Raw genomic sequence first — 15,148 nt, 5'->3', positions numbered from 1 at the left:
AACATCGAATTTGAAATAATTATCCACTATCAAGAAAAAAAGAGTTCATCAGAAGGAGTCTAATGATACCCATATTGCAAGGTTTTAGAATCATGATCAAAATCGTTCAAAAACTACTTTGAAAATGAAAAGAGCAAATCTGGAATTTTATTTAAAAATCATATTCTACCCATCAAAGGGAGTTCGTGGTTGAATACTCCATTAAAATTGACCAAGAATTGAGTTAGAAATCATCAAATCATTTATTTTAAAATTGGAAAGAACCCCCCCCCCCCCCCAAAAAAAAAAAAAATCATTTGAAATCTTGATTTTGAAGATGTTTTGAAAGATAAATATGGATGAAATTGATTTAGTAATGATAAAGGAACTTACCCAGATGATTTATCTTAAGAAACCCCACAAAAATCCCTTCTCGTAAGCTCCAAAATGAGTGAAAATGGTGGAATGGAGAAAATGGGTAGAAACCTGCTATTACACTATTTCACGCAAAATTTGGTCTCCGCGAATGTAGAACACACTAAGTGACTCTCCACGAACACGGTGAACAGTGTCGCGAACGCAATTCTTAAAGAGGTCCTTCATTGTGAACGCGGGCTTCATGCCATGAACACGAAGTACAATCTAGAAGCCCTCTGCGAATGTGGGCCTGGCCACCACGATCGCGGAGAAGAAAGTGTCTGGCACCAGAACACATTCCAAAATTTAGGAAAAGTTTTAAGACAAACCCTCGAAATTCATTCGGGATCCGATAAAAATAATATGGACCTATTACTATACTGAATTTGACATTTCGGACACAATGGAATCATCAGATTTTCAAAAAAAAGTCATTACGATGAAATTACCCTCCCGGACTCCTTTTAGGCCTAAAAGTCAACTCTTAGCATATTTTTTCTAGGCGGAACCCATCGGTTGCCCCCTAAAGTTGGCACCAACTTTCACTTAGACACCTCAACTAAGCTTTGTTCATTTTAGACACCTCAAGTAAGATTTCGATGTGTCATTTTGACACTTTTTTTACAATCACCCAAATATCTAAAGTGTGTGTAATACACTTGGCGATGATGTGTCAATGTGACCAATTAAATGAAGACACGTGGCATATATATCAAAAATAATTTTAAAATAATAACTTTTGAGTAAAAAAAAAATGGCCATTAACTTGATGACATATGACATTTTTTACCCAAATAATAATTAGAAAAAGAAGAAATTCATCTTCTAAAAAAAGTGATTTTTGAAAAAAAAAAAAAAATCACCCCCACCTAGTTGTCTTCTTCACCCACCCACCAAGTCGTTGTCGTCTTCTCCACCTCCACTCACCCCAACCCCAATTCCTTCCCCACTCATATTGTCTTCTCAAGAAATACTATCAAAAGAAACTATTTTGAAAATTTTATTTTACAAAGATATAATTTTTTTACTTTAATTTTAAAAAATCAATTACTAATTAACAATAGAAGGAAAACAAGAACTAGATCTAGGCAATGACAATGAGAAGAAGAAGAACAAGAAAAAAAATTAAAAAAAATATTTTTTTTTAAAAAAATGCTCTTCACGCATTCAAAATGGGTGCAGCACACGCAATGTGCCAAGTCACCACAAAGTGTCAAAATGACACATCAGAACCTTACTTGAGGTGTCTAAAATGAACAAAGGTTAGTTGAGGTGTCTAAGTGAAAGTTGGTGTCAACTTTAGGGGGCCACCAATGGGTTCCGCCATTTTTTCAAAACAAAAACTAAGGTTCCAGAGTTCTAAGTCAACATTCAATTAGACCAAACTCGACATTATGGACATAATAGAACTGACGAAATTCCCATCCGATGCTCAAATCTCAATATATTGATCAAAGTCAACTATTTCAATAAAACTTTCCATTCAAAGCTTCAAATAGCTAAAATACACCTGATCACATCGAAAACTGTGCCAACCATCCCCATATCACAAACAAAGTATGAAAATACTAAAAAGAAGGGAAAATGGTCATTCCTCACATAAAAGCAATTTTTTCAAGAATTGGGACATTCATAGTGTGTATTCGGGAACTCCTCTAGGTGATATAAGGGTTAGGCTTTGATAAATGGTACGGTTGGCAACAGAATAGGGTAGGAGGCTGGAATCAAGTGTACTAGTTACGGTTAGGTAATTGGGATGGTAAGAGTATGTGGATAAATATTTGGTGGTGCATTTTCTTATTACATGCATTTTTTTGAATATTTGCTTTATATTATGTGGTGAGCTTCATGTCGACCGATGATGCTTATCAATACGTGTTGTTTGTACTGATACTACTCTTGCTATGCCACATTGCATAGTCTGATTGCAGGGTCAATATATTTCATAGGTGAAGACAATAATAATCTCTGACAGCTTCTATTCTTCCTTCCTTGTAGTGGGAACTATGTCTTGCTTCCTGTATAAACTGTACTTTTAGAAGCTCTTGTACCTATTTAGACTAGTTCTTTGGGGGTGTTATTATGTCTTTTTGTAAATTAACTTGGAAGCTCAAATTATGCTATGGTAATTTCATAACCATTTAAAGTGTTATCTTACAATTCATTTTCTTTCCGCATGTTATAACTAATTGGGGGTTAAGGATTCTCCTATCTAGGTATTAGGATAGGTGTCCGCAAGGCCCGATACGTTGGATCGTGAAAATCAATCCCGACTAACTTAAAATCTCCCCTAAACACTCTCAAATTTTAAATATGAGCTCATCTCGATATTTTAAATCTTTTGATATGTTATTCACTTAAAATGGATCACATTTGCGGCGTATCAAATTATAAAAAAGACAAGAAGAAGAAAAAGGAGGAGGAGGAGAAGGAGAAGGAGAAGAAGAAGAAGAAAATTGGTAGAAGACTAAAATAAAGTGATGCAAATATTTAACTAAAGTCAACTCTACTGTAAGAAGAAGATGAAGATGAAGATGAAGAAGAGATAAAAACCTGAAGAAGATGAACAGTGAAGAAGATGAAGAAAGGAAGTTGTCAATTATTTGGTAATTAATTTGGCCAAGAGTTCATTTGATGAAGTGGTTTTTACATCAAAGAAAGCCTCAACTCCTAATTCAGAACACACCACTAGGTTCCCCTCGGAAATTTACACAATATAGCCTTTTGAATTTCCCAAGAATTGAAGGAGAAAGTAAAGTTTGAAAATGGAAAGAAATCTGGAAATTGGGTCTTAAGAACGACCCTCTGATGTCGTTTTAGTGACCCCCGGTGATCGCTTAAGCAACACCCAAAAAAAAGTCTAGCATCACTTTAGAGACACCTGATCACTTAGGTGACCAGTCGCTTTAGCGACGGAACTGGACCCAACTGGTGCAACTATCAGAGACAACTCTTTTGAAACAAGTATCAGAAATAACTTCTTCGTCTTCTTTTTCTTCTTCTTCTTTCATAATTTGACTAAAAGATTCATCACATAGTAGATCTATTTTGAGAATATCAATGGCGGCTCGATTTTATAGTTGATTATTATTTTTGTCAGTCTGTGAAAGATGATCGGGAATTGGTGATGAGGAAGTTGAAGATAAAGATGAAAATACTCCATCTTCAGGAATTCATTCTGATGAACGTAAAAACTTTTGCAGAGAGAATCAAATCAAAAAAATGAAATAGAAATTTACATTTGTTTTCAATATGAACTGACGGAAGAGATTGTTAACCGCGATTATATAACAAAATTAATATTACTTCATGATTATGATGATCTGGTCAGAGTGAAAATATTGACTATAATAAAGTTGGTTTTTAGTACATTAATTAGTGTTTTACTTTTAGCTTTTCTCAATTTCTTTGAATTAATCCTAAAGAAAATTAATGGCAAAAGATTATTTTTTGTATGTCTTTTTTTCTTTTTCTTTTTGGTTTCATAATTGGTATTCGTTATTAAAGTTTTACTAAATTCATATTCACACATTGTCAATGCTTCCAACAACAAAAAAAATTATATCGAAACTTAAATTTGAGATGTCTAATTAATAATGGAGAGATCTCAATTACTTCATCACAACCTATGAAAGAACATTGGAAAATATTCGAGCATACTTCTCTCGTTTTTCATTTTAGTACATTTGCTTAAATAAAGGATTTATTATTTATAATTTGCTTAATTTAGTTGATAAGAAAAGAAAATTAGAGTGAAAATAAAACGTACGGATTTTAAAAACTGTTGTCAAATATTAGTCAAACTTTGTAATTACCATTTAGTTCCTTGTCTTTATCTATAATTATTAGTTTTGTGTGTATTTATATATATACGGGTCACATTTTTATAAAACAATTTATTATATTTATATTTTTCTAAGATTTGTTTTCTTCTCAAGAAATCTATTTCATCGCTATTTTTCTATCACTTTTATGTCTTTCTTTAAAAAAAATCTCTATCTAAGAAGTTTAACTATCATTCTAAAAAAATACGAATACCCTTCATTAAAAACTGAACGTTGGATATATGGATCGACTTTTACGACTCGTCCTCAAGTCTACTAGTAGTAGACTTGAGTCGTCTTGCAGGTCCTAAATTTCCTAGAATTTGAGAGCCTCTGAAGTTGAGTTTATGAGTCATGTCTATAACTAGTCAATAGGACTACAAGTCATAAACATCACTCGTCCTGCAGATTCTGAAATCCTGCAAAATAAGAGCCTCTTAGGTTTTGCGACAAATCAATATTACGACTCTTCATTAGGCCTATGACTCGTCCAGTTGAGTGGTAGGACCTTTCCTAAAATTTGGTCTTAAACCAGCTCAAAGGTCCTTCTATGACTCGTCCTTACAACTCGTAGGAATTACTACGAGTCGTAGAGTGACTCGTCAATTTGAGGTCAGCCAGTACTTTTGAGAACTTCTCCTTGGTTTCAATTTTCCTACTTCAGGGGTCTTACAATCTCCTCAAGCCTCTCTCACAAGCAAATCATGAATCACATGCTCTCAAAGCAAATAAGATAGCAAATAAGGCCCCCACATAAGCTATATAATACAAATAATCCCCCACACATACATCACAATAAAATTAACAGTCTCAACTCATACTACAACCCCATCTCAAAGTTTATAACATACGAATGACTAATTACCCAATCCCAGCCAAACCTACCTCGAATGTCGAAATTTCGTGCGAACACTCTAACTAGAGCTCAACTCACGAATAACGACTCCGAAATGATTACCCACTATCAAGAATGACAAGAGTTTATTAAAAGGAGTCTAATAATACCCGTATTGGTAGATTTAAAAGTCAGGGTCAAAATCGTCCAAAAACCGCTTCAAAAATGAGAAGGGAAATTCTGAAATTTTATTTTAAAAACATGTTCTACCCATCAAGGGAGCTTTGGTCGAAAAACTCCATTAAAATGATCAAGAAAAGAGTTAGAAATTATCAAATCATCTCTTTTGAAATTGGGAAGAAAAAACCCTAAAACTCCATTTAAAAATCTTGATTTTTCAATGATTTAGGAAGATAAAATTGATAGAAAATGATAAAGATTGATGAAATAGGCTTTCCCAAATGATTTTCCTCAAAAATTTCTCTTCCAAATCGCCTCTCCAAGCTTCAAGCCCAGCAAAATAGTAAAAATAAGAAAAATGGGTTATTTCTCAAAGTTGGACACTGTTCAGGCATATTTTGTGCACCGCAATCGCAAGCCACTAACTCTCGCGATCATAAATACCGCGGACACCCTCCTCGTGATCGCGAAGCACACAGGACCAGGGAACCCATCACGATTGCAGAGCCCTCCCTCGCGATTGCGAAGCATAAAGACTTAATACATTGCTATCGTGTTGACAGCAGAAAATGCAACTTTAAAATCGCTTCAGGTTGGACCCTCGAAAATTATTCGGGGTCTGATAAAAATAAATTAGATATGATATCACATTGAATTTAATATTCCGGACTCAATGGAATAGTCGATTTCCAAAAAAAAAGGCCGTTATGAAGAAATTACCCTCTCGGACCCCTTTTAGGCCTAAAACTCAACTTTTAGCCTATTTTCCCAAAATAAAAACTAAGGTCCCGGAGCTCTAGGTCATACTCAATTAGACCAAACTCGATGTTTCAAATGCAACGGAACTGACAAAATTATCTTCCGACGCTCAAATCTCAATATGTTGACCAAATTCAACCATCTCAATGAAATTTCTCACTCAAGGCCTCAAATCGCCAAAATCTCACCCGATCGCATCGAAAATCATGCCAAGCATCCCCGTATCACAAACAAGTATAAAAATACTATGGAGAAAAGTAAAATGATCATTTCTCACCGAAAAATAATTTATCAAGAATTGAGACATTGCAGAGTGTGATATGGTGATAGCATGTCTGATGGTATTAATGTGAATATGTTTCAGTATTTTTAGATGGTTGCTTCAAGTATTGAGTCATGTATAACTCTTCTGTTGTTTTATGACTGTTAATCTAGTTGATATGGTGTGACATATATGCAAATTTTGGGTTGGGGGTTATGTTATGATATTGTTTGGTGCATTGTGATTTCCGTTGGTTGTCGTGGGTAAGTGGTAGAATGGCAGGTACAATAGAAAAAAGGGTGATTGGGTGACTATTGATGTTATTATGATATTATTAGTTCATGGGGTTAATTAATGTGGCTAATAATTATATATACTTCTCCCGTAAATTAAAGATCTTGTTAGTAAGAATATTAAGTATGATGAATGAGAATTGAAGATCCTATTAGTTAGACTATTAAGTATGGTGGTATAGAATTTTATGTTGAACTTGTGATTGTTATATTATATTGTGTGATTTAATTTTGGTCGATTGATGAAGTTTACCGGCACGTGTGGTGTATTAATACTATTTTTGTTACATCATTTTTGAAAAGTAGGTAGGTTGTATGTCGACTTAAAATCTGTTATGTGAAGCAGTAAGTAATCATCCTCAACTTCTGCAACTCTCTTTCCAGCGAAAGTTATCTCTTTTCTTGTCTTACTCTATTTAGAAGCTCTTGTACATGTCTAGACTAGATCATGATAGTTGTTTCATCTAGTTATTTTACTTAATACTATTATCAATTTCATAAATTTTGAAATTAAAAATATATTTGTATTTATTAATAGATCTGCAACTGATATTTTTACATATTCTCAGATGGGCAACAAGAGTTTGCCTATCTAGTTATGAATAGAGTAGGTTGTAAGAATTAAAGAGAGGAAGAAGCTGAGATAAAGATTTTCTGTATATTTTATTTATGGTATGTACATTGGTTTATATAGAAATATACAATAGCTGTAATAGAGACAAGAGGACATGGACTACATTTGTCCTATTTAAATTTGTACAAAATTTTATTCTACTTGCCCATAATTATATGAGCATAACTATATTTAAATGTATCAATTTAAATCTACTTGTGGGAGATTACAACAACAACAACAACAACCCAGTGAAATTCCACAACATGGGGTCTGGGGAGGGTAGAATGTACGCAGACCTTACTCCTACCAAGGTAGGACGGCTGTTTCCTGGAGACCCTCGGCTCAGTAAAACCATAAATGCATAAAAATGTTAGATAAGAATAGAAAATTAAAAGCTTTATGAGAAAAACAACAAACAAATAACGAATAGATAACAAATAAATACAAATAAATAAATACAAATAACAAATAACGATTAAATAAATAATGAAAGCGTCACAGGTAAAAAAAAATAAAAAAAAAAAAAAATTGAGTAATCAAAGCATAGAAAGCAATAAATAATAACAGAAATAACAGAAATCAGAAGTCAGAAGTCAAAGCGCAAGAGATCGTAATGCACTACTACGCCTATGAATAGAGAAGAATAACGAGACTATGAACTAGCCTTCTACCCTAATGTGGGTCCTCCACACCCTCCTATCTAAGGTCATGTCCTCCGTTAGCTGTAACTGCGCCATGTCCTGTCTAATCACCTCTCCCCAATATTTCTTCGGCCTACCCCTACCTCTTCTGTAACCATCCATGGCCAGCCTCTCACACCTCCGCACTGGGGCATCTGTGTCTCTCCTCTTCACATGTCCATACCATCTCAGTCGCATTTCCCGCATCTTGTCTTCCACCGAGGTCACTCCTACCTTGTCCCGAATAGCCTCATTTCTAATCCTGTCGCTCCTGGTGTGCCCACACATCCATCTCAACATTCTCATCTCAGCAACTTTTATCTTTTGAATGTGAGAAGTCTTAACTGGCCAACACTCCGCCCCATACAACATAGCCGGTCTAACCACCACTTTGTAGAACTTGCCCTTAAGTTTTGGTGGCACATTCTTGTCACATAGCACTCCGGAAGTGAGCCTCCATTTCATCCACCCTACCCCAATACGATGTGTGACATCATCGTCAATCTCCCCGCAGCCTTGCATGATAGACCCAAGATACTTGCAACTACTCCTCTTTTGGATTGCCTGAGCACCAAGCCTAACTTCAACGCCAACCTCCTGAGGTGTCTCACTGAACTTGCACTCTAAGTACTCTGTCTTTGTCCTACTCAACTTAAACCCTTTAGACTCCAAGGTATGTCTCCAATCCTCCAGCTTAGCGTTAACTCCGCGGCGAGTCTCATCGATCAGGACTATGTCATCCGCGAAAAGCATACACCATGGCACCGCACCTTGAATTTGTCGCGTCAATCCATCTATCACCAAGGCAAATAAAAAAGGACTAAGAGCTGATCCTTGATGCAACCCCATCACCACTGGGAAGCGCTCTGAGTCCCCTCCTACTGTCCTTACCCTGGTTTTGGCTCCCTCGTACATGTCCTTGATCACCCTAATGTATGCCATAGGTACACTTTTAGCCTCCAAACATGTCCATAGTATTTCTCTTGGGACTTTGTCATAAGCCTTTTCTAGGTCGATGAATACCATATGCAAGTCCCTCTTCCTCTCCCTATGCTGCTCCACGAGTCTCCTCATAAGATGGATGGCTTCTGTAGTTGAGCGTCCCGGCATAAATCCAAACTGGTTCTCTGAAATAGACACGTCTCTCCTCACCCTCATCTCTACCACTCTTTCCCATAGTTTCATAGTATGGCTTAGTAGCTTAATACCTCTATAGTTGTTGCAACTCTGGATATCCCCTTTGTTTTTGTATAGAGGGATCATTATGCTCGACCTCCATTCTTCGGGCATCGTTGCCATTTTAAAGATGACATTAAATAACCTAGTCAACCACTCCAAACCTACAGAGCTCGTGCTCTTCAAAAATTTCCCAGGAATCTCGTCAGGTCCGGTTGCTCTTCCCCAGCGCATCCTACGAACGACACTCTTAACCTCCTCGACCTTAATACTCCTGCAATACCCAAAATCGCAATGCCTCCCTGTATGTTCTAAATCTCCCAACACAAAGTCTCTGTCCCCTTCCTCATTCAAGAGTTTATGGAAATAGGACTGCCATCTCTGTTTAATGAGGGTCTCGTCTACCAATACTTTTCCATGCTCGTCCTTAATGCACTTCACTTGGTCCACATCGCGTGCCCTTCTCTCCCGCGCCCTGGCTAGCCTGAACAATTTTCTATCCCCACCTTTCTCTTCTAGTTCAGCATAAAGGCGTTCAAAAGCTATTGTGGGAGATTATATATATATATATATATATATATATATATATATATATATATATATACATATACACACAATTTCATGTGGAGAGGAAGTGTCCACGTGTGTGCCCAAAAATAAGAGGGCTGAAGAGTTTTAAACTCTTCAGCTTCCTTCTTCTTTCCTCATCTTCTTTTTTTCTTCTTCTTTGTTGCAGTTAGACTCTTCAGCTTTCCTCATCTTCTTCTTCTTCTCTTCTTCTTCTTTATTGCAGTATTCTTCTCCAACATCCCCCCTCAAGTTGGAGGGGAGTGTCATCACCTTCAACTTGCGCAGAATCGCCTGATGAGAAACCCCAGAAAGGGGCTTAGTGAAGAGACCGGCAAGTTGGTCTTTGGAAGGAACAAATGAGAGGGTAATCAAACCAGATTGAAACTGTTGGCGCACAAAATGACAATCTAGCTCAACATGTTTGGTGCGCTCGTGGAAGACCGGATTTCGAGCTATATGGATGGCTGCTTGACTGTCTGAGCGTAGCGGAATCGGAAGAGAAATTGGAGCAGAAAGATCGTCAAGAAGGCGAACTAACCAAGTAAGTTCAGCAGTAACACGACGCATGGACCTGTATTCTGCTTCTGCGGAGGACAAGAAGATTGAGATTTGTTTCTTCGATTTCCAAGAGATTAGAGCTCCTCCGAGGGTAATAAAAAAACCACTGACCGATTTGCGTGAATCTTTACAAGATGCCCAGTCCGCATCGCAAAAGGCCAGTAAAGAAAATGATGGATCGGAAGAAAGTAGGATGCCTTGAGCTGGATCTGAGCTCAGGTATCGTAAAACGTGTAAGGCAGCCGAGAAATGAGACAAACAGGGTCGTTGCATGTATTGACTCAGAGCAAGAACAGCAAAAGATAGATCTGGGCGAGTGTTGGTCAAATAATTCAACTTGCCAACCAAGTGACGATAAAGAGTGGGATTATCCAAGCGAGGACTGTTTTTGCTCGAAGCTTGAAAGAGGGATCCAGTGGAGAATTAACTGTAGGCAGATGAGAGACATTGAATTCATGAAGAAGGTCCATGGTAAACTTGCATTGATTTACAATAAATCCATGATCTTCTCTCAAAATTTCCATGCCAAGAAAATGGTGAATTTCTCCTAGGTTTTTAACTCTGAATTCTGTATTAAGAAAGCATTTGATATTTTCGAGTTCATTCAAATCATTTCCAGTGAGGAGAATATCATCGACATATACTGCTAAGATAGAAGTAAGTGTCCCATTGTGTTTGAAAAAGAGGGAGTATCGTTTAAAGAGGAGGAATAGCCTTTGAAAGCTAAGGCTCCTGCAAGTCGAGCATACTACTGCCGGGAAGCTTGCTTTAAACCATATAAGGACTTCTTCAGGAGACAGACATGGTTAGGACTAGGAGGTGTCAGTCCTACTGGAAACTTCATAAAGACCTCTTCTTGGAGGTCACCATGCAGGAATGCATTGTTGACATCCAATTGTGAAACAGACCACTTCTTTTTAGCTGCAATGGTAAGTAGGCACCGGATAGTGGTCATCTTCACAACAGGTGAAAAAGTCTCTCCATATTCTATACCTTCTCTTTGTATATCCCCCCTCACGACTAGTCTGGCATTTAGTCGGTCAATGCTCCCATTGGAGAGATGCTTTATCTTGTATACCCATTTGCAAGGTAAAGCTCTCTTTCCTTTAGGCAGCAAGACAACATCCCAGGTTCGATTGGTTGCCAAGGCCTGAAGTTTAGAGTTCATGGCCTCTCTCCATGCTGGATGTTGGGAAGCCTGGTTATAGCAGCTAGGCTCAGTGATATTAGAGAGGGAGTGAATTAGTTGCTGATTATGGAGGGATAGGGAGGAGAAAGCATATCTTTTTGGCTTATGAGAGTGATCAAAATAAGTTGTCCATGGATCAGTGAATATTACACTATTGCAAATGTAATTTTTTAGATAGTCAGGTTCATGAAACATCCTGCTAGATCTTCTTGGTAGATCTGTTATAGGAGCAGGGGCAGAAATATCTGGTGATGTAGATGGAGCTGTAGGGGATGTTTGCTGAGGAAGTATGGATTCGGATTAGGGTCTGTAGGTAGAAGTATTAGGTGGAGGTACTGAGGGTGTAGCTAGGTAAAAAGGATCATAAACAGGTGGGGCTGAGTGATTGTAGAAATCAGGATCATGATCTGAGGAAGAAGGGTAGTTCAAAAAAATAGGTGTGTGGGAGGTATCAGATGAGTTGAAAGGAAAATGTGATTCATGAAATCTGACATATCTGGATACAAACACTTTCCTTGTATCAAGAGATAACTATTTATACCCCTTCTGCTGTAAAGGGTATCTTAGTAAAACACAACCAGTAGCCCTTTCATCAAACTTGTTTCTCCCTTGTCCCAGGGTGGAGGCATAACACAAACATCCAAAATTCCTCAAATGAGCATAGGTAGGTTCTTGTCTAAGCAGTACTGCATAAGGTGTTTGTCCCTTTAGAACACTAGATGGTAGTCTATTAATGATATAAGTAGCAGTTAAAACAGACTCTCCCCAGTAGGTCATAGGCAATTTTGACTGAAACATCAACCCTCTTGCAATTTCTAAGAGGTGTCTATGTTTTCTCTCAACAGTTCCATTTTGTTGAGGTGTAGCAACACAGGACAACTGATGTAAAATTCCTTGAGAAGCAAGAAATGCTGATTCTTGTGTCCCTTTCCCCAATTCTAAAGCATTGTCAGATCTGATCATTTTAACCCTGATATTGAATTGTCTCTCTACCATGGATAGAAAACTTTTTAGTACAGGGAAAGCATTACTTTTAGTGCTTAGTAAGAATGTCCATGTCCCTCTACTGTAGTCATCTACTATGGTGAGGAAGAACCTGAAACCATTGTAAGTACTACACTTGTAGGGACCCCAAATGTCTATATGAATGAGATCAAAAATGTGTGGATTTTATGTTGCTAGTAGGAAAGGGTTGTCTAGTTTTTCTAGCTCTAGGACATATGTCACAAACAAAATCAGAAGTGGATTCACATGGAAGAAAACTTAAATGTTTCATTGCTGAAAATGGAAGATGTCCCAACCTGACATGCCAAAGTTTCACACTAGGAGTAGCATTAACATGTACTGAATTAAAAACTAAAAATAATTGTGGGATGGGATCTGAAGATACATTATTTGAATTGAAAATATTTCTAGACTTGTCAGTGTTGGAATCTAATAAATAGAGTCCTTCTCTAACTTCACCAAAAACTTAAGGACTCCTCACTGAAAGGTCCTGCAAGAAACATTCAGTAGCAGTGAATAGGACATCACACTGAAACTGAATACAGAACTTGTGAATTGAAAGTAAATTATACTTAAAATCTGGCATAAGCAGTATATCAGTTATGACCTGCCCTGGCAAAATAGAGATGCTGCCTATATGGGTCACACTTACCTTGAAAGAATTAGGTAAATTAATGTTCAAAGTCATAGGGAGAGGTTTTAGAAATAAGAAGGAATTGGGATCAAAACACATGTGTTCTGAGGCTCCTGAATCAATTATCCAAGTATTTTGCTTAAGATTAGTGGGTACAGAATTTGAGTATTTAAGAATGGTACCAGCCACTGCATTTGCATTGATTCCTGCCTTTCCTGTTTGTGTCAATTTGCTTTGCTTGTACATTTGCATCATCTCTGCAATCTGTTGCTTGCTAAACTGTTCCTTAAAATTTCTATCACTGATTCCAGGATCTGTCCTCCCAATGTCTTCATCTGCTTGCTGAGTCAAGGTTGCATTTGCTTTAATCTGAGGCTGATAGTTTCTGGAGTTAGTGAACTCAAAATCTGCAGGGAATCCATGCAGTCTGTAGCAATCATCATGCACATGCCCTGTTTTCCCACAATAAGTGCATGACAGGTTTGGATCATATTTCTTCTTACCCTTAAACCTGTTCTGTGGCTTATCATGTCTCTGGTTCTGACCTGGATTGGTATACTTCTGGTATGTGTTTGTTCCTCTTATTGCTTGGTGTTTGAATCTTTGTGTATTTCTTCCCTGTCCATTGGCCATGAATGCTGCAAACTCAGCAATTAGTTTGCTGTCCTGTTGTTTTGCTTGACTTGCTGCCAGAAATAATCCAGAATCAGAGATGTAGTTTGTGTTTGCATACACTTCCCTTTGATTCTCATCCTGCAAAAGTAAGGAATATGCAACATCCATTCCAGGTAAGGGATTCATCATAAGTATATTTCCCCTTGCCTGACCATATACATCATTTAGTCCCATTAGGAATTGAATTAACCTTTGATATTCTAGTGATTTTGTTAATTTTGATTTTCCATCACAAGTGCATTTACATGAGCAACAAACAATTACATTTATCCCATCCAATTCATCTCATAATCTCTTAAGTTTGGTGAAGTAAGCTGCAATGTCACTATTCCCTTGTATTAGACTTGTTAATTCCTTTTGCAGGTGGTAGAGTTTGGCACCATTTGATTTGCCAAACCTCTGCTCCAGACTGTCCCAAAGTTCCTTAGCAGTTTTGGAACTCATCACACTACCTGCAATATCCTTAGACAGTGCATTTGATATCCAACATATGATCATATCGGTAACACAACTCCATTGCTCAAAATCTGCAGATTCCAGTTCTGGAGCCTTGCAGGTTCCATTGATAAAGCCAAGTTTCTTCTTGGCTGATAGTGATAAAAGGATAGATCTCCTCCAGCCTGGATATCCTCTTCCATCAAAAATATTATTGACCAGAGTCATACTAGGTGAGTCTGAATTGTTTAAGTGGTAAGGATGACTGCTTTCATACGTGGTTCCTTTCTCACCACTTCCTGACTTGACTTGAGTTGTTTCAGGCATTTTTTTTTACTAGGGATTTTGAAGATGATATTAATGTATCTTACACAGATCTGAATTGAGCTTAGAGATGCTCTGATACCATGTAAGAATTAAAGAGAGGAAGAAGCTGAGATAAAGATTTTCTGTATATTTCATTTATGGTATGTACATTGGTTTATATAGAAATATACAATAGCTATAATATAGACAAGAGGACATGGACTACATTTGTCCTATTTAAATTTGTACAAAATTTTATTCTACTTGCCCATAATTATATGGGCATAACTATATTTAAATGTACCAATTTAAATCTACTTGTGGGAGATTATATATATATATATATACACACACAATTTCATGTGGAGAGGAAGTGTCCACGTGTGTGCCCAAAAATAAGAGGGTTGAAGAGTTTTAAACTCTTCAGCTTCCTTCTTCTTTCCTCATCTTCTTCTTTTCTTCTTCTTTGTTGCAGTTAGACTCTTCAGCTTTCCTCATCTTCTTCTTCTTCTCTTCATCTTCTTTGTTGCAGTATTCTTCTCCAACATAGGTGCAAGCACAATCCTGTAATTTGAATCGTAGCACTTATAAACTTCCCATTGTCACAAGAAAGCTTTTTGTATAATAAATTAGAGGTAAACCTTAAAAATACGAGAGAAGACAACACAGTTCATGAGATTGTAACATAATGAAATAGAGCAATCGCGACATGAAATTACATATGTTAGCTAGCTAGATCTTGTTAGTACATTTAA

General features: G+C 37.1%; 1 protein-coding gene across 1 annotated transcript; it reads right to left on the bottom strand.

Annotated features, from left to right (window-relative positions):
- Window positions 1-13,937: 13,937 nt before the first annotated feature.
- LOC129891683 (uncharacterized) lies at window positions 13,938-14,414 on the bottom strand. The gene has a single exon (XM_055967129.1). The coding sequence runs from the start codon at window positions 14,412-14,414 to the stop codon at window positions 13,938-13,940; it is 477 nt and encodes a 158-aa protein (XP_055823104.1).
- Window positions 14,415-15,148: the final 734 nt, after the last annotated feature.

Source organism: Solanum dulcamara, chromosome 1 (assembly GCF_947179165.1).
Source record: "Solanum dulcamara chromosome 1, daSolDulc1.2, whole genome shotgun sequence".
NCBI lineage: Eukaryota > Viridiplantae > Streptophyta > Magnoliopsida > Solanales > Solanaceae > Solanum > Solanum dulcamara.
This window is presented reverse-complemented; position numbering and strand designations above follow the sequence as displayed.